Consider the following 27,106-nt stretch of genomic DNA (forward strand, 5'->3'; position numbering starts at 1 on the left):
TTTTGAGCACTCCCATTTTAACTTTTTTTATATCTCCAGAGGAACAGGAACTACTTGGCTGTTCTAGTTCAGGAAATTAAGGTGGTAGGTCTGCTATATGCTTCTTCCGTTAGTTCATAATATCTCATAGTCACCTTCTACAGCTTACCATGTGACCCTGAAGGGTTTTTGTCTTCTTCTTAATTATTTATCATTTATTGTGAATAAGCAATACTTTTGGCCTGACTAAACTAAATGGCCCAGTGAAATCTATACCAATTCATTTGAATGGAATCTTGATTAAGGCCAAAATTTGGGTGCCTGGCAGATTTACTAGTTCACAGTGTGGGTATGGTTTGCGCTACCAATCTGTGAATGCCTGGCCAATAAGAATAAACCTCTGAATGGTGTAGTGTGGTTTTGCTGTAGGACTATTATGAACCATGTGGAAAATCCTTTTTTTTTTGTACTTTTTGGGACCAAAATTTGGACCACAGATTCTCCTGTTTAAGTGTCCAGACTAAATCTGCATTATTATTATTATTATTATTATTATTATTATTATTATTATTATTTGAAAAGGAAGGAGAGAGAAAAGTTGTGCAACCTCAACTTGTCGAGGGATTTAGGAGAGAGGGGGAATCTGCCAAGGCCAAGCACCTGGCAACTCACACCACTTTACTTGTTGGAATCCTCATAGATGAACTGCTAACTGAACAAGCCTCTTGTCAATCCATTCCCAAAATCACTGACTTAAATGGTGGGCATTAACCCCGTTGGGTAACGACTAGAGCTCTTTATTTCACTTCTGCATTAGTGGAACCGCAACGTGGTCCCTGCAAGTCTATTGGACCTGAAAAGAACTGAAGGACCTGACCCAACTCCTGTTAGCGTCTGCTGTCTGATCCTCTTTTCCTCAAGGCTCCAGACCAGTGCCGATATTTCTCTTTTCTTTGCAGGGTAGTCCAACTATGCCTCAGGTAACAGACTGCAAGCCTCCAGCTAGGCAACACTGATCTGCTTTGGGGAATATTGAGTTGTGCTTTGACGTTGTACTATGGGGTTATTACAAGAAAAGTCATCAGCACTGATACAGGAGGCTCCTGCGGACTTGTCAATCCAAATCTCGTGCTTTCACTTTTATCTTGGCGTTTATCATATTTTGTCGATTCTGCATGTAGAGAAACAAACTCTGTTCAACATCCACATTTCTTGGCATTTTTTGCAGTATGGCACTTAGAGAACACTGCAGAGCCTGCAGTGTTTTACAATTACAGTGCAGTTTTCAAGCTCACTTGCCATTTCCTGCTTGGCTTTGGCTCTGCTCACAACCACACACACACACACACACACACACACACACACACACACACTCAGCTCACTGCTTGGGGAAATAATGAGAAACACTCTCCTACCATTTTCCTTGTCCTAACACCCTTCCCTTCATGGTAAAGCACAATCCACCTGTTACAAGAGCTGATCTGATTTCAGCTGCACATGTAACCACAGCTCTTAATACTTATGTGTCCAAACCCTTTGTACTGTATTATTGTGTCACTTCGCAACCTTTCAACCTGCACTACTGTTCAGTAGTCCAAATATGTGCAATATGCCTAAAATGGTATGGTATGGTTTGATAATATGCACTAAGATCACAAAAGTCTCTGTCACTATCTGTCATACTATCTGTCTGTGTTTTAAATCTTTTTGTTCCTTCATCCACCGCCGTATGCTTCTCTGCCCTTTCTTTCTCAATTCTGCTTGATTTTTGATCTTATCTCTTTCTTTCTTCCTATTCTTGCTTCTTTTGGTCCCATTCTTACTCTCACTTTTTCTCTCTTTTCTTTTTTTTTGGATTCCCTGTTGTCTCTTATCAGATTTGAGTTGTGTCTCCTCCCTAAATTTTAATTCTGCTCTCATCTCTGCCCCAGTGGCAACTCTTAAAGAGGCACACGTTTGTTGTCACTTTGCATGCAAATAAGATAATTGGTTACAGTGAGAGAATGCGTTGGGAAATATCACATACTGTCACCAGCCAAGTGCTGCTCCCCGTAGCCGTCTCGGATGTGCTATCATGCACGCAAATGCACTCTGATTTCTCATAAAAGAGAAGCATGTTTTACAAAACAGCAGCCGACCAGCACACTCACATGCCCAAGCACCACCCCTAGCACCATTGTGCACACACACTCACACACACACACACACACACACACACACACACACACACACACACACACATGCATTACCCCGACAAATAGGCTGAATCACACAATCGTCAGCCACTGAGCCCGTTTTTCGATTAACTTGAACAATTCTGGTAAATAGGTCAGCACAAAGAGGGATGCTCTTGAAATGTTCTTGATATTTCTCGCAGAACCATCATCAGGGATTCAAAGAAACTCCATCTGACTGCAACAGTTAATCTGGTAGATTCACCTACAAAATTACGACAGCGCTATAATCCAAAATATTATTTATATATCAGTAAATATCGTATTTTTTGGTAATTGCTCTGTAAATAGTGGGACAAAATACCATGGCTCCATCACGGCTACCATTCAGGGTCTCTGTCTGTATAAGTCAAGCACAAAGCAACAAGCGCAGTGTATTGATAAATGTGGGATTCAATAGTCAGGACTCAAACCTGCTGGGTTTTCTTTAGCGATTCTTGTTATATCGCTCTATGAGCCACACATTTGTATTGAAAGCATACCAGCATGAACAGGTGCTTTCTTATTCATTCACTGCTTCACAGTTGCAATCAAAGGCTTGATAGCCTCAGGCTACAGAAACAATGGTAGTGTGCAGTTTTGCACATACTGATAATATACGTTTATTTCCAGTTGAAAACGCTCTTTAAAGAACATTTTGTGTCCCCACACACATACGCCAGAATGCTGCCGGGCTGTTATTAATATGCAGACATAATATTAACTAACTGCTACAATTGTTAATAATACATGGTATAAAATTGAAGCAGCTCTGAGCCACTGAATCGTTTTTTCATCTGTCTCTCAAACGACAGTGCGATGGTGTTAGAGAAACTGTGATCTCCAGTTCTCCAAACTAATGCTGCTTTATTAGAAATATCCAACTCTTCTTGTGTTTCTGATCCATAGACAGTCATGTGTATATATGTATTTTCTGTCTCTCTGTCATCAATCTCTGCTTTCTGTTATTTTTACCCACACTGTCACTTTGTCGCTTTAGTTTTGTGTTCGCCACGTTAGAATTTGCTTAGCCATTAGTCTGGACAGCAGCTGTAAACACCTCCTTTTCCCTTATCATGCTGTAGCTATGCATCCTGGGTCTTGTTCACACTTTGATGTGCTCTTAGTGAAATGTTTTGAAGCTGTATTTCTGAGCCTTCAGGTCTTTGCCTTGTTTTTAATTATTCTAAATTTGGCCTATTTTTTAAATTCCCTCGTCTAAAGCCAGTGATATTTCAAAACCCCTGAAAAGTCTATGTATTTACTAACACAAAGCTGAACCCTGACTTATAGTGTTTAGGAGCAGGAGAATATTTCCCTTTACTTTTTTTTGTATTTGTATTTCACTCTTTACCCTGCATTTAATTCTATATCTCTTTCTGTCTCTCTCCACACCCACACACACACACACACACACATCCGTATACTGTAAGCTGACACACACACACACATCCGTATAAGCTGTATGAGTGATGTTCATGTTTGTATGGAAGTTGCTCAGTGTTTGTTCACCCTGCATTGAAAGCATTAGTAGAACACATGTAATGTCAGTGGTTGTGTCGCTATGACAACATTGCAGGGGGTGAGAGAGAGTCAGAGAGGAAAAGACAGGAAGAGAGATTTTAAAAAAAAAAGAAAAAAAGAAAAAAGAGACACTGTCAGTCTTCAGATCCTTTTGATATGTAACATGCATCTGTGAGGTATTGAGGTTATTTTATAATTCTTAAACACACAAGTGTGTGTGTATGTGTGTGTATTTTTTAATTTGTTTACATGGAAATGTTTGACCTCTACAACATTTAAACATTTGATCAGTGGAAAAAAAAAAATTGTTTACTAGTAATTATCTTTGTATCTGATAATCTGGGGATTAAAACACTAGCTTACTGAACTATTTGTCCTGAACAGTATGTTGAATATAAATATAATAATTTTCCAGAGGCCAACATAAACCCTGGATTACATATCAAGTGCCATTCTTTAAAAATCCCACGTAAAATTTGATCCAAGTGACAAATCTCATTAAAATAGGAGCAAAAATCAATAATGCAGGAGGGTGGAATAAAGACGAAGAAAGCAGCTAAAAATGTGAAATGGAAATCAAATAAACTCTAAGACTAATTGAAGGTGACAGCGGTAGCTCACATGTGTCATCGGTAATAGAGGAGCATTTAGTATTCTTTTTCATTCAGTGGCATCCCATGTTGCTCATTCTCTGCGATTCAGCACAGCTTAAAGGTCTTGTTGTCATAGCGACTCAGTGAGAAAAATCTCAGAAGCATCCTAAGAGCTCTAACCAGTGGAATACTGAAAATGAAGCAACGGCATTGATGAATTCTAAAAAAAAAAAAAAAAAAAAGTTGCATTATACATCCCTTAATACTCCATCTGTATTTAGATCTCAATTTGATCGGACATTTATTGTGTAAGAACGTGGACACTTGTGCAAGTACAAAAAATTAGCATTCAAATTAAATTGATTTTTTTGTTATGTATAAAAAAGATGTAATAAACGGCTAAAGCTTGGAAAACTGGTATGATGATTAAGATAATATCACAGTATAGGAGAGAATTAAATTAGGCTGGAGCACATGGGATCCTTTCTAATACAAAGTCTGTGAGATGAATCTCATCATATGATTCATAAGATCATTCTCAACCAAAGACCACCCGAAGACAGCTTTTAGCCACATCAGTACCGCTAAGACGTCCTCTTCTAACATTCTGTCCCCTGGCTGTTTTTGTATGCTTGGTCACATTTGAGGACAAGACAAGCTTCAGCTCTTCAGTGCTGGTGATGTTTACCAGCGCTCCATTCTGTAGTAGCCACAAAGGGAGGCATCATGCTCAGGCACGGAGTCCATGTTGAGTACAGCTGTAGTTTGTCATTCTGTTGAAGGCTTAGTAAAATGTCACTCCAATCAAATGGTGCCCAAGGCAGCTGCCTGTACAGCCTACTCCAAAGATTAGCCTTCCTTGTTTCATTACATTTCATCTTGTTACATCAGTTGGATAAGAAAGATTCGACATTTAAGCAATCAAGTCCTTGCTATTGTTGTTTTTTTTTTTTATAGCACTCTAGCTAACATATTGTTGTGAAATAAGCCAGATAGAAAGCTTGAGCACCAATGAGCTCGATAGCTAGATTTAGGTTAATTCTTGTCATTCATACATCATTCTCTATACCAGAATAGTACAATGTTCATGTTCTAACTATTTTAGATGACAGTTATGTATAACGGAGTCTAGTCATAAGACATAGGAAATGGCATCATTTGTTTAAACAAGGGTTAATTTTTAGATCTAGTGCCTTTGTTTATTTTTCATTCCCTTTCTACTAATTCGGATTAAGCCCTTGGTGCTCTTTATTTCCCACCTAATTTCTGCTATCGTATTCACTGTGTTTAAGAATTGGATGGTCTCTCTTGTTCACTATTTGGGTAGATAGATAATAATAATAGAGATATTTTATATAGAAGACCCAGAAGCATTCATTGCAAAACACACTATATCCCATGTGGAGAGGGAAATAATAGAAGTCATATCACTCCCTTCCTTTATCTCTGCTGGCTCACACTCTCCCCAATCGTTTCTCTGTTCTCCTATTTCCCACTTTCCAATTCTTTAGCAACCTTCTTCTGTGTAATTTGTTTCTTTGCTCACGCTATCATTCACCTTCTCTTTCCCCTCTCCTCTCTCATTTATTCCTCTTTCAGATACTTCAGTAACATCACTCTGTCTGGACGAGACTACTCCTTTAATGATGATGGCTATTTAGCCAATCCACTAGTGGATGTTATCTCCTTCACTGCAGGTCGGGGCTGGGAGGAGGTGAGGCCAAGCACTGATGATCGATCCATCCATCCATCTATCTATCTATCTATCTATCTATCTATCTATCTATCTATCTATCTATCTATCTATCTATCTATCTATCTATCAATGATTTCAAGCATCATTCAGTATGTCATTCATTCATTCATTCATTCATTCATTCATTCATTCATTAATTCATTCATTCATTCATTTATTCAGTCTTTCACTAAGTATTTCACTCAGTCAGTATGTCATTCATTCATTCATTCATTCATTCATTCTGTCACTCAGTCATTTATTCATATTTCACTCAATCTTTTCTTATTTACGTTATTTTCTAGAAGTTTAATTTTAAAATTTGGCCTGCATCCAAGCAAAATTGAAAATAGCAAAATTAACATCCCAGCATTTCATGTCAAACTTGGCATGAAAACCCGAACCTCGGGACTCAAACCATTAAATAAATTGACTATACATTTATTCATGTTATCAGGTCCTTAACTGATTACCTTCACGACGCATAGTGTTTTCACTAACAAGCTGACTAAAAGTGTTTTAATAATGTACAAGTACCATATGACATAACGTAGGTGGGCTGGTGGGAGAATGGGGTGCTGCGTCTGCGCTACCCACCCTGGTCACGTTATGGTCCATTCCTCAAACCACTGGATGACAGTCAACACCTGCGTGTGGTCACTCTGGAGGAAAGGCCCTTTGTTATTGTCGAGCCAGCCGACCCTGGAACTGGCTCATGCATTCGTGACTCTGTGCCATGTCGTCTACCCCTCAACACCAGGTCAGTGTCTGGCTTTACGTCTGTGTTCTGCTAATATGAATTTGACCCATATTTTTATTTAAAGTAAAAACTTTTTCTTGTGCTAAAATGGCTGAGGGTCACTAACCAGTAATTTAGGACATTTTTAGTAGTGGTAAAATCAAAGCAAATGCCATGTTATAACTTGTTATAATAAATTTGCCCCTTCAGACCTTAATGTCTTGGGAAATTAATGCGTTTTATGAAATCATTGGCACACACACAAGACACACACACGACACACACACACACACACACGACACATAGAGAATAATGATAGGGAGTTTCCCAGTACTCTATAGACCTCTCTGGTCTCCCTGGTGACTGATGAAATGTCTTTCAGATTTATTAAGCCATACATCTTGATGGTTTGGTACAAGACAGTAGTACAATTAGTTTTTCTAACATGAAATTTGTAATTTCTTAGCAAACTTATCTCAGTAAAGATAAATTCTATTCATTTTTCATTAAATTCTATTCTATTCTTTGATTGTACACCATTGTGTCTACAGTACCACGAGTTATTTACTCAGTCATAAGATTACTGTAGAGATCTGATGTTATAGATCTACACAATTTAATAATAAATAAAATTATATATATATATATACACAAACAATTGAAATGAAAAAAATCTGGTTATGGATTTATATTTGCCTAATTCAACAAGAAATCATAATTATGGTTTACTAAAATAATCCCAACATTTGTTTTATTTACTGTAAACTGTTGCGTTTTGCATTTAAAAAAAATAAATAAATAAAAATTATTTGCACATTTGTGTCACTGATATAAGATTGGAAAGTATTCAGTTCAGCCAAAAGCAGTGAGGATTTCTGTTAAAGTTCTAGGAGAAACATTTACCTCAGGAAATATGCTGCTTGACAGATAATCTTGCTGTCATGGGGGCCTGGATTAAAGATTTGTCCTCCCCTGATATAGTTATTTTGGGCCTATAATTAATTTGAATGGATGGCAATGAAAAAAAAAAAAACAAAAGAGTACATGAGTGCATTTTAAATGCAAATTATAATAGAAGCTTGTGCGTGACTAAAAGATGCTTTATGAAAGTTTTTGTTGTGAATAGGCCTTTATTAGACTAATTATGCTGAAAAGTGGGTGATTTGAATAGTGAACATCTATGAAACTGGGTTGTAAGATATTGAACAAGACTTATAAGGCCGCTTGAGTAAAATACCGTCTCATCACTGTGTTTCTGGCAAGGGAGGGTCTCTGTAGGCTGTAGCGTACATGCGTTTCTTAAACACGAATGGGTTTGAAAATTCCAAAGGCATCTGCAAATTTCACATACCCTTCAAATAATCAAAGAACTTGTTGAACCATGTTATATTTAGCTGTTTTATCTTTTACAATAGCAAATCAAGTATGATAAATATGGTCAGAGTAACCTGATATTCTTACATTAGCCCTATATGAAATGTGCAAACCAAAGTAAGAAAACAAAAACCTGCCTTTATAAGTATGAAATACATTTTTAGGTTAACCAAGACATGTCAGAAAACGGGAGTGTCTTTGTTATACAATTCAGACCCAAATGCACGGATGGCTAAAACACAACTTATTAAACATAACATTAAAACACAACACTAACAAAACTGGGAAGCACTGGGAAAAAAGGAAACTGGAACTAGTAGAAAACCAACCATACAAAGAGGAAGCAAAGACAAGGATTCCCCGGATGCACGGATTAAAAGACAAGACAATTAGACACATAAGGAACAGGTGTGGTGAAGTGGGAAGGAATTAGGGACAAGGGCTGGGCAGACACAAAAAACAAAAAAAAAACACATGGCAAAATGTCTGGGCTAGATCCTGACCCGCCAATCCAGTATCATGCCAGAATCCATGATCCCGGTGAGATCCAGGAGGAGGAGCGAGGCACACGGTGAGGCAGGTGGGGGGAGCAAGGCACATGACAGCGTAGCCAGAAGGGGCTGAGCGACGTCCACAGCTGAGCAGAAGGGCCGAGCGAAGGGCGGAGCCACATCCACAGCCAAGTGAAGGGACGAGCGACAACACTGGCCAAGCCACATCAAGACCCACATCCAGAAGGGGAGGGAGGGAGGGAACAGATGAGGATTAATGTCCACCGAAGAAAACAAAACAAAAGAAAAATAAACCAAAAGTATAGGGAACAAACAAACAAAAACAAAAAGGTTCTATAAGGGCAGAAAGAATAATCCAAAAAATGCACCACCAAAGGGTTGGTGCCAGGCTAGAAGCTTTCCCGCTGGGTCTGAGAGGGGCGGAATCCTTCTGTCAGAAAACAGGGGTGTCTTCGTGATAAAATTCAGGCCCAAATGCAAGGATAGCTAAAAACACGATTTATTAAGCATAACATAAAAAACAGGAAACTTTGGGGAAAAAGACAAAAATCAAGACTGAGCACACGAAGACAATACATAGACGAGGATCGGCAAGGATAAATGTGGAAGACAATTAGACAGGAACATTTGTGCTGAGAGAGGAAGGAATTAGACAAGGGCAGCAGACACGTGAAAACAAAACAAAAACACATAACAAAAAGTCCGGGCTAGATACTGACAAGACTTTTTTTGCCATAGCTTAATATATCCTAAAAATTATATATGATATATTTTTTTTTAAAATCACTGTCCAAAAGACAGGTTATAATAAAAAGAAATAAAAAAATAGTTGGACAATCAAATCAAATCAAATCAAATCAAATCAAATCAAATTTTATTTATCACATGCACATACATACAGGGTACGACATGCAGTAAAATGCTTTTTGCAACTGTCCGGTATATAAGCATAAATACTGATGTGTACGTGCAGGAGGACACGCTGCAGATAATGCTCAAGGCTAAGACATGAGAAAAACCTAAGACACTTAAAGAATTCAAAAGGAGAATTCTGTCAATTCCACAATAAGGCGTTCATTTAAAGCATGCTTAAACTTCATCTACTGTCCTACATACTGTAACCACTGGCCAGGTAATTACCCATCTATATATCTCAAAAATAAGGATCTCCCCATTTACCTCTGTACCAAGCTTAACGTAATAATGTGCTATTAAATGTAGGTGTCAGGCGTAATTGTAGCAGACAGCCTAACTGTATTTCCTGCTAACTGAGCCTGTTTTAGGCACACAGCAGCAACAGTAAAGCATACGATAAGCTAAAAGGATTACAAAGTGGGAAAACAATTTACAAAATATACCATGAAACAGTAGAATTTCATGGCAAATGAAATATCAAACCCCTAGCAGGTTGACTGATATGCTTAACATGGTCACATATCTCATGTAGAGCTTTGATGTAGTGAGTCATTTTTCTGGTAGGGGTGAAAATATCTGTACAGCAGATAGGGATGACTTCTGTAAAGGTTCCACCCTCCTTGTGCTATAATCTGGCAACCGGATTTTGCTAAATCATCCGGTGTAATTGTACAGTAATGTAGTGGATATAAGACCGAAGGGTTGTTCACTAACCCAAATGCGACTGGTTCCATGACTAACTTGTGTCCTGGCCACTCAGAGAAGTAGGGAGTGCTAAACACATGTTGGGGAAAAGAGAACACTGCAGTCTAAATGCCATTGGATCTTCTCAAAGCTCTCCTCTGCTAGCTACTTAAACTGTCCCTTTTTAGGTGGTAGCACCACTTTACAGTGTCTGTCTGGCTTGTAATGAAGTCCCATGTATCATGGGCACAACACTGCTGAATCAGTATTTACATTCATTGGGGAAGGTTGATGAAGTCAGCCTGTAAGTCTTTAAAAGGTCCCGCAGGGGCTTGGATGTGAGCTGTAGGAGTTAGCACCCCAGCTGCTCACACAGCATCTAATGAATATGTGTGGAACCTAGGGTTGAAAAAATGTAAGTGAACCATGTACTGTAAGTGTCCTAGACTGTGGATGTGTTGGGGTAAATATGGCAGCAATGCTTAAGGAGCAACGTTTTCCCCCATTTTCTCTCGTCAGCAGAATCTAGACTTGCAATTGGAGTATTATGATGAGTGTTTATCACGTTAGCATTTTACCAACAAATCCAACATGTGCATTATTACTTTTGACTCTCTCTCAAATGCCACAAGACTATGAACAAAACTACCAAATCTTAGGCCAATCAAGCTCAAATATCTTCAACACCTTGCCTAAATGCGCTTTTAAACCATCAGGAATCCCGTCTTTTAAGAATAAAAATGAAATGAGATAATAATAAACGTATTTATCTCTTCTAAGGCATAATAGTAACATAACACTGGCTGAATTCCATCAAAGACTTGTTTCTACCCTGTTAGCAATCGCTGTTGATAATTCGTACACGTTTTGTGCGTGGAGATTAGTGACCATTTCCTGCTCTCTTAAATTAGGAAACATGTCTATATCTGAACACCTGCACGTCTGCCTCAAGGCACGATGCATTAATCCCAGGCAGGAAAACACTTATCTCTACTCCACTCTGGTTGTTCTTGAATACCAAGTTCTTTACATAATGCATGCGTTTCCTTGCAATACAACTTATCTAACATTGCCCTAGCTCCATCTAAATCAACAAAGGCAAGGATGACTCACAAACTGGGAATGAAGACTCTCCAACACCATTAGGTTCCTGATTACTCATTGCCATGCTTTAGAAAACATTGCTATCTCATTTGGTGCCAAGAAGCTTCCATTTCTTCAGCTGTTTTTTTTTTTTTCAATTAAACTCTTATCTTAATGATTCTGTCATCTAGAAGGTTCTTTGACAGGATGACTCACTCCCTCGTGCTGGTACATGTTTGTCAGGGCCACAGGAACAGGTTCATTGGATCAGATCAGCAGATCAATGCGATGATGTTTGTCATCTGGGTCATCACAGTGCACAAACAGAGAAGACTGTTTCAACAGGGTCATTGAAACTGTTGGAAATATTTCTGGATGACCTTAAAAAACAGTAATATGACTGAACACTCAGGAGACCGAGAGCCAGGTTATAATTAAAAGGTATAGTTTATTGAGTGCATGAAGAATGCCTGGGCTTTCCAAAGTCTGAATAATAGTTGGATAAAGCCAGTGGTGTGTGTGTGTGTATGTGTGTGTGTGTGTAAGAGGACACACTCTTGAGCATGTAGACAATGCCCAAGGCTAAGATAGGAGAGAAAAATACAAGGACAAATCCTCAAGACCCAAGGAACAGACATATGACATTGAGTTGATCTTGAAATCATGAATATATTAAAAAATAAGCATGACAATAGAAAATAGCCCTTTAATATCTTTAATATCTAATATCTCGTATAACTCATGTAATTCAATATCCATTCAATGTATTATCTTAAATTATTAAGATAGTTTTATATTGCGTACGCTGTTTGTCATCTAAATGAATCAACAGCCTTATTAAGAAAACAAAAAAAAAAGGATAATCATAGGAATGTGTTCCATGAGTCTGAGGATGACCTTGGAGCTGGAAACCGACGATGTTTACATCACACTGTTGTGATGCCGGTGATGATCGTAGAAATGATTACTTTTCACATGTTGGAAATGCATGCTAATATTACGAGGCTGAATTGTCTCAATACTTGTTATCTAACTAGACATCAAAGTCACACATAAAGATTCACACCAGCTCCTAATTCTCTAATGCAGTATGGTTCTAAATAGCACAAAAAGAATGAAATAAATTATTGTACCAAAGAGTCTTTTTTTACTGCTGTGACGACTTCTTCTCATTTTCTGTTTCATGGCTAGAAGAGAAGAGACAAATAGAAGAAAATATTCCATGGAAGAGACAAATACGTCAAGCCTTTATACTCTATACTGTAGTAAAAATAATATAATTTATAGCGATTTAATTATATAGTTATATATTTCAAGTATATGAATTATTATTAAAAAAAATTATTACGTATATGGCTTCTCTTTTTTGCTTCCTTATAATTCATAAAATAAAAACCATTTTTAATGAAAAACTGACTATATGAAAGTCCATTAGCTGGTCTGCATGCATGGAAGTCATTCATTTCTTTAGTAATATCTAAAAACAAATAGACGCAGTCATGTCGCTTTTTTGATATTGATATTTGTATGCAAGGTGCCTCCTGCTTTCCTGTTTTGAGTATGCCTTCCTTATTTACTTCGTCTTCCCACAGTGCTTAGGCATGAGATGTAGCTTCAGGATGTGGCTTCAACGATATCAGCAATTTAGATTTAGCTTTACCGTGCTGTACTCGGTGATGAAAAAAATTCTCTTTGCTTATTCTTTTGTTTGTTCCTTCCTCATTCATCATTTTCTGTCTCTACTTTGAATTAACCTCCTCTCATTCTTTTCCACTGCAGTGTGGTGTTGGAAGGCATACACTCCATGAAGCATTGCTGCAAAGGGTTCTGCATCGATGTCCTCAAGCGACTGGCCAAAATTGTGGGTTTTACCTATGACCTCTACCTAGTGACAAATGGCAGGCATGGGAAGAACATAAACGGAGAGTGGAACGGGATGGTCGGTGAGGTGAGGCCTTCATTTATTAGTCTTTTCAAGGGTGAATTATTAGGCTGCTAGGGATGTTTACACAGGCAGGAAACCACAGAGGTCACATCAAATTAACATTTTTCTCTACAGACGTTTATTACAACTACCAGTATAATAAAAATGTGAAAGGATCAGTGCACAGCAGAGACAGACAGATATCCAAATCAGGTATATTTTCCGAGGCGTGACGTCAAAGCAAATTAATACACAGTAAACCTGAGACAGAAAGATGACAGCTCCAAACTCCCATGTGAAATAGTAAGAGTTTACAGAGAGCTAATTAGGAACATTTAGGAAAAAGCATCCCATTATTCTATAAAGTTGAAAGATGTTGTGTCAGTACATGAAGAGAATGATAAATCAACCATTACACTAGAGAATAGACTTGGGCATTTCACGTTTAACACAATTAAGTAAAACGATGCCTCTTTTCACATAGAAACAAACTTCCAGCAGACATGCTGTATCCCTTGTCCAAGAAATTTTTAAAAAAATACAAAATGCATTATTTGTATATAGCTTCATTTCTAATGAAATGGTTAGACTTAGATGTGACACTAAACATCACATTTTGAATCTAAATCAGATGCTTCCATGATGTACATGTAATCCAGCAACGTCACGCTTGCTCTAGAAATGGAAAATTTTACTTTATGGATTATATCAAAATCATAAGAAGTGTAATATTTCTCTAGCTAGCTTAATACAAATATATAAATTTCTAGATTAACTTTCATGTTATACATGATGTTGCAAGTGCAGTTCACACTTTTATAGATGCGTAAAGGATGTGTGACACTCACTGCAGTGAGGGGAACACGGAGAAAGTCTCCGACTCAGGGATCCAAGGAACTTTGAACAGTGGAGTTCAAAGTGAAAATGGAGAACAGAACATCACTCAGACAAGGGTGAGGTGTTGGAAATGCTGGTTTTTGTGCAGGAGCAGGAGTCATGTGGGTGAAGCTGCTGGATGACAAGGTAGCAAGGAAGGGCTCATGAACATGGCTTGGTGCAGCAGGTCGGGTAGAGTCGTCCTCTTAGGCAGCAGGTTACTTCCACCCAGTATCCCAACTCTTACCTTCCCCTACCTCTGAGTCAGGCTTCCTCCAGAAACCTTCTCCCTGAGGGTGAAGGGTTAGGGAGCATTCCTGATTGGCCCATCGGTTTAACCAAGAAGTCAATTCCAGCCAAATGGTCTTGATGTGATGTAGAAGTCTGAGGCTTGAGTCATAGATGGAGTCATCGCTCCCAATCATGATGACCTCGTGTTAACACATCTGGATCTTATGCATGGAATTGCACTTCAAGGACCAAATGATCTTTATGTGTTATCTTTTCCTGATACAACATGACCTTCACGTGGCATAAAAAAAGTGAGCTTGCATCCAGGGATCTTGGAGGCCACTTCACCATATACCATGAAGAAAACAAAAAAATAAAAATAAATAAAAAACAAAAAAAAACAAAAAACAATAATAATAAGAATAAGAATAAGAATAAGAATTTAAACGAAACACAAGGGGGCAGGGTGGCTTAGTGGTTAGCACGTTCGCCTCACACCTTCAGGGTTGGGGTTCGATTCCCGCCTCCGCCTTGTGTGTGTGGAGTTTGCATGTTCCCCTTATGCCTCGGGGGTTTCCACCGGGTACTCCGGTTTCCTCCCCCGGTCCAAAGACATGCATGGTAGGTTGATTGGCATCTCTGGAAAATTGTCCGTAGTGTGTGATTGCATGAGTGAATGAGAGTGTGTGTGGCCTGCGATGGGTTGGCACTCTGTCCAGGGTGTAACCTGCCTTGATGCCCGATGACACCTGAGATAGGCACAGGCTCCCCGTGACCCGAGGTAGTTCAGATAAGTGGTAGAAGATGAATGAATGAATGAATAAACGAAACACATTCAAACAAATATACACTCTAAATATAAACTCCCCAAAGTTTCTAAAACTACAGAAACTATTTTTTTTATTTAATTGTATGAATCAGTTACAGTGAGGAATTATACATCAGCTATGTATCCTGACAATCCTTGGATCCTTATTGGTCCATGATAAATTAAATACATTTAAATTCATCACATGATCTATAATATAATACTGATACGCACAACATGTACTCATGTATTTTGGGTGGAAGGTGGGCAGTAGTAGAAACCGTTATAGCACAATTATTTAATTTTTTAATTTGAAGCTATGATTTATAGTATCCTAATGATTTTTTTAGTAACAGTTCCTCATTGGTTCCTCAGTTCCTCAGATGATTAGAATAAGATGTAGTTGACCTGCAGTACATCATTGCTTCTCATCAGGTTGTAGCCAGTAAAATGTAATTACTCAAACTAACCACAAGGGATGTGTTCATTAACTAGAGTCTCATATCCCAACTTTGGAGGTTGGGGTTAGAGTGCAGGGTCAGCCCTTATACAGTATCCCCTGGAGCAGGAGCTTGTTTAAGGGCCCAAGGGCTTAATCCCTGATCTTCCAATCAACAACCAAGAGCCTAAACCACTTGAGCCACCACTATCCTACCAACTGTACCATCTTCTTGTCTTTTAATACATACAATATAACAAGGTTCACAAACTCTATAGTCACAGTTAAAAATGGCAGCAATAATACATATATAAAGTAGAAAGAAAAGAATTTAATAATCAAAAGTAAAGTTTATATACTGTACATGCACCTTAAAATGGCTTCTTTCAGTTACTGTATATATGTTGCTGTATATTACTGCACATTGCACACATTTATACCTTTCCACAATTTGTAATATTACAACCTGGATTTACTGAGCTGGCCAGGTACACTTTCACGTACTATAGGAATTCATATCGGTAGAAGGCTGGCCAACTGTCTTGGTTTTATCTGATCTGATGTATTTCCCTGAGCTTAATCTCTCAAACCTATGGTGCCCAGAGATGATATATTCTGCAGTGGACTGCACTGATATTCTCTGAGCACTTCCATAATCTCTACACGTGACTTTTTGCAGACGAGGTGATGAGTGCTGGGGACATTACTATAGAGTGTAAGGAGATGTGAATGTGAGTGTGAAGTGTGAAGAGTCCAGCAGCTCGATTATCAGTTTATTGTTTCCAGATTATTCATAAGAAGTGGCTCTGCTGAGCAGGCAGGTTATGTTGAATCATGTGGCAAGATGGGTTTTTTTACTTGGTAATGATTTTAGGGGCCTGTTTAGCTTTAAAAGAAGACTTTTTTGGCAATATAAAATGATCCTGAGGTTTATACTTCCTTTTGGTTGCTCTGATTCCTCTTTTCTAAGTCTCTTAGCTTTATTGTATGCCTCCTGATTACAAAGCACAGAACCACATGCATGTTTTTTTAATGAAGAATACACTAAATTCTTCATATTTTGATGCTGCTTTGTTTAAGAATGGATTATTTGCTTTATCACTAACAATCTTACTTATACATTTACTGTATAAACAGCATAATCTTCAGTTATTGTTGTAATTTGTTAAGTGCCTTTGTGGTTTAAAACATGCTGACTTGATTGTACTGCTCACCAGGTGGTGTCCAAACGAGCAGACATGGCTATCGGCTCACTGACCATCAATGAAGAGAGGTCAGAAGTTGTTGAATTCTCAGTTCCCTTTGTGGAGACTGGCATCAGCGTTATGGTCTCTCGGAGCAACGGCACCGTCTCTCCATCTGCTTTCCTGGGTGAGTCACTGTGATCTTGGGTTTTTGTTACAGTATCTTCTCCACCATACAGAAAAATACAGAATTGTCTGAACTGTTAGGATAGAATAGAATAAGATAGAATAGAATAGAATCTGTTATTCTGTCACATAAACATTACAGCACAGTGAGTTTTCCATCTTTGGAGGTTGGGGTCAGACCACAGGGACAGCACCACTAGAGCAGAGAGGGTTAAGGGCCTTTCTCAAGGGCCCAACAATGGCAGCTTGGCAGGGCTGGGGCTTAAACCACTTAAAAAAATGAAACAGTCTTTCTTTTAAGTTTTCCACTTGTATTCAGTTTTTATTGTTTTCCCTGTTCCCTATTTTGCTATGAGTTTGAGGTTCTATGATAGTGACAAGATGATTCCGAGTTAAAATCCCACGATCACAAGAGACATTTTGAAATCACACCGTTTAAGCTGTATTTTACCTTTCTTTTTAGTTTCTTCAGACAATACCAGGTTATTGTTATTGAGTTTTAACTATCTCAGGGTTTCCTGCAGAAAATTTGTTAGTTAAGGCAGTAGGGTTGGGTAGAGGGGCGGGGCCTGGGGGCGGGGCTTCTTTGTGAGATAGACCACAGACTCTGTACTACGTTTAACAATTATTAAAAACAGGCACGTGCAACCTAGCTAGCAAGTGAAGAACTCAAACAACAAAATCACCAGCTAACTTACTTTAAATTTGCAAGAACTGTAGACTAATACAATAACAGGCTTAAATAAACCCAAAACATAAGTCCACTTACAGTTCTCACGGACACGCGTTTTATCAACTGGCTAGTTATCCTCCTGACACTGACGAACCACGTCTTTCTCTCATTTCGCCCGTGTGGCGCGTGTGCCCGCTCGCGGTGTGATGCACTTGATGGCCTTTTTTGCAGCGGAATTATTATTTTTTTTGGATGACCTAGTTAAGGCGGTAGGGTTTCCCAGCTTAGGCGGGCCGCCCGAACTTCAAAGTGCTGCGGGAAACCCTGTATCTGTTTTTCAGTTGAATTTCGTTGGTTACACTTTAAAGGTGAAAAAACATCTGACATCATTTATCTTGGTTTCATTTTTACATCACAAAAACCTGCCATTTTAACAGGGCTGCAAAGACTTATTTTTATATCATCCATATTTAACACATATTTCTTATGTGCAAACATTACCCACTCCTTAATCCCCCTTTTTATCTCCCGGTGTTTACAATATATCTTAAAATCTAAATTGTTCTGTACTTCACAGACACACTGTTTGCACTTACCTTTATTTATTATTTGCTATAAAATTAGATCCTGGCTTCTACTGAGCATTTGTAAACTTGATATTTCTGAATTAATTAATATCATTGAATAAGCATCAAGGTTAGACCGAACGAACTGGAACATACCATCCTTTCGTATGCACAAGGACAACAGAGCTTGACCAGTTATTGTAGGATTCCTCAAGCATAGTCCTTTAGCTCATCAGAAAGCATTTTATTTTTTATGTTCAGACAGTCAGTACGCTCACAAACACTCCAGCGAAGTTTCTATGTCATGCTCTATAGGATTAGTGTGATCAGCTAAAGGGAAAAGTCTTCTTAAAGCTCTGATCTTTGGAACAGGAAGAGTTGGTTCCACAGGTGAGAGGGATGGATCAAGTTTCATGTTTTAGATTATCCTCTAGTCCTAGTTCCTTCCTTTTGGGAAACACCATCACCACAATCATAAAGAGAGCATATCATCATGATATTAAACGATGTAGTTGCCATGTATTTCTCAATCTTACTGCATAGTTAGTGTCCTCCACCTTAAAGAAGTGTCACAATAACCTGAAGCTCAATGTGACATGACAGGCACTTAATCTCTAAGTGAAAACTCATCGGGAATTATTTACATTATACAGCTAGGATTGAGGTTCCTGAGCCTGTAGCAAAGCATTTGATTAAATCATTCCACCAATCAGTCCATTATCCATTTCGAGGATGGTAAAAGCTGGCAGTAGTTGATATAATTCTTTATAATTCATAAGGTTTCTGAAGTGTGCATAACATGAAAGTGTCCTGGATGGACAAATTCTCTTTTAGTTTGCAGAGTTACCGGGGAGATCACTCAAAAGAGCTCATCGACAACAAAAGTGTGTCGATTATTTTTTAGCTCTGGTACTAGGTCTTCTATTGCGAAATCCATTAGAACTACTATTAAGCGATGCCCATGTGCACTATTTTAATGGGATAAAAAGGTCCATGCTGGTTCTTTCAAAGGGCTAATCAATGTGTACAGTGGCAGCTTTGGTGTGGCTACAGGATTAACCACCTGACATTGATGGGATTTTACACACCTCCTGCATACATCTCTGTGAATACCTGGGCAGTAGAAATTGAGCATAAAACAGTTTTGCGTATTCTTACCTAAATGGTCCGCTGTGAGATTATGACGCGCTGTAAAGAAAAGCATTTCCAGAAGGATCAGCAACTGTATCATCTACTCCTTTAACTTTAAGTGCATTTTATCACTTGATAGAGGTTATGCTTGAAAAGAGAAAATATAGGTATGAAAATGTGGCATTTGGCTGGTCTGGCTAACAATCATGAATAACTTTCATGTGGTTGAAGGCATGCCTCAGGGTGTTTTATATCTCACTACACTGCATCTTTCTCACACACACTAGCATACTGTCCAAGTTAGTAGTTAGCTGTAAGTTCCCCCCAAAAAATAATGGGTGAGGCAAGGGCTAATAACAACCTATATTTTATGCTATTGTCTAAAGAATTGAATAATGCCACAGGCATCGGTATTTATTCACGAATATCCGTCTGCACAAATATCACCTTCACCCAATGTCATGTCCCTCAGTCAGCAGTCACTTGTCACAGTCATCCTGAAGATGCTAGGCAAACACAAATGGTTGGCTGCCCTTGCTTAGGTCAGGGTCTTGAGCCTCTGCCACCATTGTTCCAGTGTTCAGCCCACCTGCTGTCTGATTGCCTTTTTCAGGTCTTTTCAGCTATGAGAATTTTCACCAATTCTAAGAGGACACGTTCAATTTATACAATGTCAAAATATTGATCCTGACAGAGCATTTATCAGACCAGATGGTCAGGATTTATCGAAAAACTGAAGGTTGTTAGGGATGAAATGGTCTTCTAGGCAGAGGAAAAGTAAATCACTGCCATTTGGAGCTGATGAAGACCAGAGATGTATAGACTGAATGTACTGTATAAACAAAATATTTATTTCCTAACAAACTCAGAAATCCTTTAAAGAATTTATTTAATAGATTTAAAGAATTTTTGGTTAACACAGTATATATGAAGATTATGTACTTCATAGCGCCATTTTATACACAATTCTAGAACAAATACCCCATGTATAAAGCCTAAATAAACCATTTCTCACAGTTCTGATTATTCATGGCTGCCTCAGGATAATCTATGCTGGCTCCCCATCATTCGGTTTATCAATTGCAGTCCACATCTATAGATATCTGCCTGATGTTATGTACAGGGGTCACATAATGTATGTCTTATTCCTGTACAAGTTCAGTCGTTTATTTTACAGATTACATTCAGTCTCTGATCGTTACACCCTTGTTTCAATATGTGACTTTTATATCTTTGCTAGTAACTTCTAGTATCTGTGAATTCAAATTCTAGGACATTCCAAATTGGTAGAGGGTTGAGATATATGTGCTATCCTTCAGACCAAACATAACAGATCGAATCTAAGAGTAACATCTTTTATATTTATACTGCCACAATCTAGAAGGGTTTTTAGTTTCATTTCTTTGGATGTACTACAAGTGCACCACAGTCCCCCTGTTGCGCCTATAACAGCCTCAACGGTTTTGGAAAGGCTTTTTCCTAGATTTGTGAAAGAAGATATGTGAATTTGTGACTATCTAGCCAAAGGCACTGGTTTCAGGCAAAGAGACCTGGGTTACAGTTGGTGTTCTAGTTCGTCCCAAAGGTGTTCTGTGGTGTTAAGTTCATATCTGTCTGCAGGCAACTTGATTTCTTCCAAACCGACCTCAGCCTTCAGGGACCTCATTTTATTCTCACTGACATTGTTAGACTGGAACAGGTTTAGGCTTTGCTGTGTTTCAAACGTTCTTAAACGTTCTTAAACCATTTTTTTGAACATATAACATAATATATATATGGTGTGTATATATGTATGGCTGTGGTGGGAATTCTCCAAAGGGTAACTGCGACCACTTTTGTGCTTGAGCAAGAATTTTTTTCTGTCATTATCTGTTGATATATCTAAATTACCAATCTAATGATTATACAGACAGATGACAAAAGAAAACATTAAATTAATGAGGGCAAATGCCTCCAGGCAGGTGTTCAACATGATACTGACTAATCAGTTAACATGAAAAACATGCACTGTGCCACATTTAAAAATGCTGAGCAGGCCAAGTTGACCTTTATTGTGAATCAAACTGGCAAAGAAAAAATCAAAGTAGCTTGGAATAAAGGTTTATTGGGCAGGAGTAACAGACGATTCAGTCATAAAAGATTGCTCAACTAGTTAGTGTTTCAATGGGATCAGTGACTAAAATCCCATCTGCATGTTGGTTTTTTCAATACTACCAGATCTGAATATGCATTTAGATATGGGTAAAATACCAGTAAAATACCAGAGCTGGAAATTGTAGTTGAATGCACTCATTCATTTGTCCTGTTTGTGCATTGGTTTGCTATGTAAGGAAAAACACAAGAGCATGTTTCTGGTCTACATAGAGTACTATGAGATTAATCATTTGTTACCATAGTCTTGAGATGGGCAAAGAGAGATATACGTACAGTCATGACCCTTATAGTAAGAGTCCAGTGACTCGGTTATGCTTGGGGGCGTGAGCGTGGGGGGCTGTTGTTAGGGGGAATTTTGTTGTCATGGTTTGGGGTCAGTTTACCTTTACAGGGAATAGTAACTAAAAATCAATGCAAAGTTTTTTGGACTTATAACCTTTATCATATGATGAAAGATTCATATTTCGATTGAAATGGTTACTTCTAGAATAACATTGTCCCCATCCAGAGGGTCCACTGAATGGTTTGATGATTTGGTGTATATCATATTCTAAGGCCTTTATAGTAACTAGATATCAACCCAGTTAAATACATATGGGATATTTTCGACTTGCATAAACAGTACTCACTACCACAACCATTAAATCTCCTTTAATGTCTTTAGGAAGAACGAACTTCCAGTGCAAGGTGTTGTGCAGATTTCTGGCAACACATGGTGGACTAAATACTTGTTAGGACTTTTTTGTTGTTGATTTTTCTTGTCTTTGAACTTATCACTTGTCTGTATTAACCGGTTCCTGTAATTTCTGTGTCTACAATGTATAGTTGTGGCTATTTAACAATGACTTTTGATATTTGCTGCAAAAATCTTTAAGATGTCTTGTGATGTCATTTTGCAATCTGGATCTTCATCAGTTGTGATTTTTGTGGATCCCTTTCCGTTATTATTTTATTTATTATCCCCTTGCTTGTATATTTTCCCATCTGTTTCCCCACAGAGCCATACAGTCCTGCAGTGTGGGTGATGATGTTCGTCATGTGCCTGTCTGTGGTGGCCGTAACCGTTTTTGTCTTTGAGTTTTTCAGCCCTGTTGGATACAACCGAAGTCTACAAAGTGGAAAGAGTAAGTAAAATTATTAAAGATTGTATGCCTTAGGCAGATCTAGAGATGGAATCAGCAGTGCAAAACTCTGCTTATTACTAGACTAAAATATGCAGTAATTTTTATAATAATCTGAACCAGCAGAGCATATCTGATTCTGCTTTCATAATACAAGTACAGACTTTTTCCTTCCTGCAAGAGACCTAAGATGTCCTGATGCTTGTTGTTTCTTTCTCAGGGGCAGGAGGATCTAAGTTTACCATAGGAAAATCTGTGTGGCTGCTGTGGGCCCTGGTCTTTAATAACTCAGTTCCTGTAGAAAACCCTAGAGGAACCACAAGTAAGATCATGGTGCTGGTTTGGGCTTTCTTCGCTGTTATCTTTTTGGCAAGCTACACTGCTAACCTGGCTGCCTTCATGATCCAAGAGGAGTACATAGACACAGTGTCTGGCCTCAGTGATAAGAAGGTAATTTAATCATACACTAGTGTTTTCTTTTTATAATTTGTTAATAAATGAATACAGAATTTTACTCTTATGTAACATTTTGATTAGATATCTTGGATGTACAATAGAAAGTATGCCTACATAACAATGACATAAATGGTATATTGTCAGACTGTGTAGTATGAGCTACATCCTGGATGTGACTGTGAGGAGCTAATTAAATGCTGCCATTTTTGTGGTATCACAGAACCATTATGAGAATTAAAAAAAACAACAACCGAGCACCAGGTAAAACCTCTTGATTGCTCCGCTGTAATCTCACAGTGTGTTGCAAGATCTCGGCTGCATGCATTCTTTCATGCCTGCAGTGGGGGCATAATGAAGTTTGACATATCTGAGCAGGCTTCTGACAAATGAGTACAAATATCTTCCCAATTTCAACCTGACACCCCTGGCAAAGTGCTAACTGTGGATTATTATTACAGATCTATCAGGGTGACTCACAGCAGATCAAGAACATCATGTTATTTCATGAATATATATTATAATATATATTATAGTTTTTAATTGAAATGAACAAGCAATAGCAATTTGCATACCAGTCAAACCGATTAAGGGATGATGAAATGCTGTTCATTGATTTAGTTCGGCATTTAGTACAATCATAACCACTAAGCTCACCTCCAAGCTTAATGCTTTAGTCCTGCAGACCCACCTGTGAAATTGGATACTAGACTTTCTGTCTGGTAGATCTCAGGAAGTGAAGATTGGCAGCTCAATATTGTCCATGCTGACTGTGAATGCTGGCACCCCACAAGGATGCATGCTCTGCCCACTTGTGTATTCCCATTTCACACACTACTGCGTTGCCATGTACAGCTCCAAGATTCCCCTGAGTTTTGCTAATGACACTATCTTAGACCTCATCATAAGCAGGAACAATATATCCTACAGGGATTAGATCAGAGCGCTTTCATAGTGGTGCTATGATAACCTCTGTCTCTGTGTCAGCAAAACTAAAAAGATGATTGTGTTTAAGAATTTGGAGGAAGAGCATGCTGTTGTGGATTTCAAGTTCCTGGGTGAGCACTTGGACTGCATTGCAAGGTCTGCCCACCATAGACTTTGCATCCTAAAGAGGCTCAAGACCCTTGGTCTGCCCCATAACATCGTCCCAAACATCTGCTTCTCTTGAGAGAGCATCCGGAGTGGCTGGATTAGTGCCTGCAGAGAGTGTTGAAGGCAGCTGAATGAATCACAGGCAGCAAACTTAAGAACTTCGACAGTCACAGGAGGCAAACTTAAGAACTTTGAGGATGTCTACCAGACATGCTTCTTGAGAAAGGCTCACAATATTATGGTGGACTGCACTCATCCAGCTTATATCCGGTTCGTCAAACTATCATCTGGTATCAGCTTTGAAGCTTACAGACAAACAAGCTGAGGAACTGGAAAGAAACTCATTTTCCCCATGTGTAGTTATGGCTTTATTATTTATTTTACCCACAGTTCCTGATGCCATTCTTACATTCTGATTATTCTACACATAAATAAGTTTCCTGTGGTACTCACACTCCTTCTCCGGGGACAAAGTCTTTCCCCTCAGCTGTAAATTTTCCACTCTGTTCCTGGAGAGAATCATGGCTTTGGATTTGGAGATGTTGATTTTACATGACAGCAAAACGTTCAGGTTCAGGTTCGAAGTCTAATTCAATTGGTGTGTATGCAAATCATCATCTGGAAATATACAGGACACTACTTTAATACTGACTGTGTTTTGATATGTCCTGTCCAAGAAAACCTCAAATAGGAATGGAAAGAAGGCACATTATGAATGAAGTCTGACAGCCAACTTAAACGGTTTTGACTTAAGGCAAGACACGACTCTCATTGAGCTCATACAGACCAGATTGCACAAATTTATGGCACACACCCTTAGTGCCTCCCACAAATAATGTCACCAATGTAGTCTGCCTCTAAATTAAAAATAGAAATTTTTGCTGTCTTTGTCATAATCCAGTGACACATCACGAACTGTGCAGGAGTAAGAAGTCTGTAATTCCTTTACACTTGGAGCAGCAGTTGTTCCCCTTTTTATAAATAAGCCGCATCATCCCAATTCACCGGATAATACAATCCCATTCTAGTCCAGTGCATTTAGTATCTCCAGCTAAATTTGATAACAAGATTTCTAGCATATCCTCCTGAAGGAAAGGAGAATCTACTGGGTGCTCCATACATGTGGCCTCAAGTCTGATGATACAATCACAAAATCAATCATTCATTTTAGGACCGAGGTATTCTGATATCGAGTACACCTACAGTATGAACAATCTTGTGTTCAAACAGGTCTTTATTACTTGACAGCCCAAGGCTTGCATATATGGAACTGATGTTTCTTAAAAATAACACCTATAACAATTTTTGACCTATAAGCAATGATTTGACCAAAACAGTATTAGTTTTAATTACAGGTTAAACACTAACAGACATTTAAATCCTGCTGTATTTTAGCAAAAAAATAACTAAAATGGGCTTGGTAAGTCTACAGATTTCAGTGATTTTTTTCTTTTTGCTTGTAGTTCCAGCACCCTACAGATCAGTACCCTCCCCTTCGCTTCGGCACCGTCCCAAATGGCAGCACAGAAGAGAACATTCGCAGCAACTACCCTAGCATGCATCAATTTATGGTGCGCCACAACCAGAGGGGAGTTGAGGAAGCCATCGACAACCTCAAGACCGGGTGAGTGGATGACAAAGAACATAAATTACTATACAGTCCCTGACAAAAGTCTTGTCGCTTGTGTACAAATTGACCTGAAGTGCTGCTGAAATATACTTCTAATCAAGATTTTTTTTTACAAGAAATGGCTCATTTTAATCCCAACAACTTTTGTAATAATGTTTCAGTGCAAAACGAAACTGTCAAAAAGTATTCTAATATTCACAGCTTGGTAAAGCCCATTGAGTCAATTTTTGCAAAGACATAAGTGTTGTCACCTTGTCATATGAGCTTCACCTGTGACTAATAATGGATCAGTTAGGTCTCAGGTGTGTATAAAAAGAACCCTTGACATTCACATCAACTGCAACTAGACCTCTGCAAACATGCCTAAGATTCACCCTGAGACTAAAGTTTTGATTATCAAGAGGCTGAAGACCAGATCCACTGCTGATGTGGCAGACACCTTCAATGTGTCTCAGCGTCAAGTACAGAGGATAAAAAAAGTTTTGAAGAGACTGGACAAAAGACAATTGAAAAACTGTGTGCCATTTGCCAAGGCCCACAGCCTGCTAAAAGGATGGATGCTGGAAAAGTGGCAGAAGGTGGATTTTTCATATGAATCTTCTGTTGAATTACACCACAGTCGCCGCAAATATTGCAGGAGACCTACTGGAGCCAAAATTCCAAAATCCAAAATTCACCCAGAAAACAATGAAGTTTGGTGGTGGAAAAATCATGGTCTGGGGTTACATCCAGTATGGGGGTGTGCAAGAGATCTGCAGGGTGGAAGGCAACATCAATAGTCTAAAATACCAAGAAATCTTAGCTACCTCTTATATTCCCAACCATAAAAGACGCCAAATTCTGCAGCAGGACGGTGCTCCATTGCATACTTCCATCTCCACATCAAAGTTCCTCAAGGCGAAGAAGATCAAGATGCAGCAGGATTGGCCAGCCCAGTCACCAGACATGAACATCATTGAGCATATTTGGGGTAGGATGAAAGAGGAAGCATGGAAGACGAAACCAAAGAATATTAATGAACTCTGGGAGGCATGCAAGACTGCTTTCTTTGCTATTCCTGATGACTTCATCAATAAATTGTATGAATCCTTGCCAAACCGCATGGAGGCAGTCCTTCAAGCTCATGGAAGTCATACAAGATATTAAATTTGGATCTCACAGCACCACTACTTAATTTGTTGACATATTTTTGTATTTGCAGTAAATTTGTTCCATTTCTGTAAAGGCGACAAAACTTTTGTCTTGCCAAAATTTGCCCTTTCTGTCTTGATTAAATGATAAATC

General features: G+C 38.6%; 1 protein-coding gene across 1 annotated transcript in view; it reads left to right on the forward strand.

The window, feature by feature from the left end:
* grin2da (glutamate receptor, ionotropic, N-methyl D-aspartate 2D, a) overlaps positions 1–27,106 on the forward strand; it is a 102,121-nt gene that overhangs the window by 62,058 nt on the left and 12,957 nt on the right. The window contains exons 5-11 of the mRNA XM_060864902.1: positions 5,909–6,023; positions 6,599–6,804; positions 13,131–13,299; positions 16,847–17,000; positions 22,522–22,647; positions 22,865–23,094; positions 25,656–25,816. Coding sequence (XP_060720885.1) covers positions 5,909–6,023; positions 6,599–6,804; positions 13,131–13,299; positions 16,847–17,000; positions 22,522–22,647; positions 22,865–23,094; positions 25,656–25,816 — 1,161 coding nt within the window. The remainder of the gene's footprint in view (positions 1–5,908; positions 6,024–6,598; positions 6,805–13,130; positions 13,300–16,846; positions 17,001–22,521; positions 22,648–22,864; positions 23,095–25,655; positions 25,817–27,106) is intronic.

Source organism: Tachysurus vachellii, chromosome 3, assembly GCF_030014155.1.
Source record: "Tachysurus vachellii isolate PV-2020 chromosome 3, HZAU_Pvac_v1, whole genome shotgun sequence".
NCBI lineage: Eukaryota > Metazoa > Chordata > Actinopteri > Siluriformes > Bagridae > Tachysurus > Tachysurus vachellii.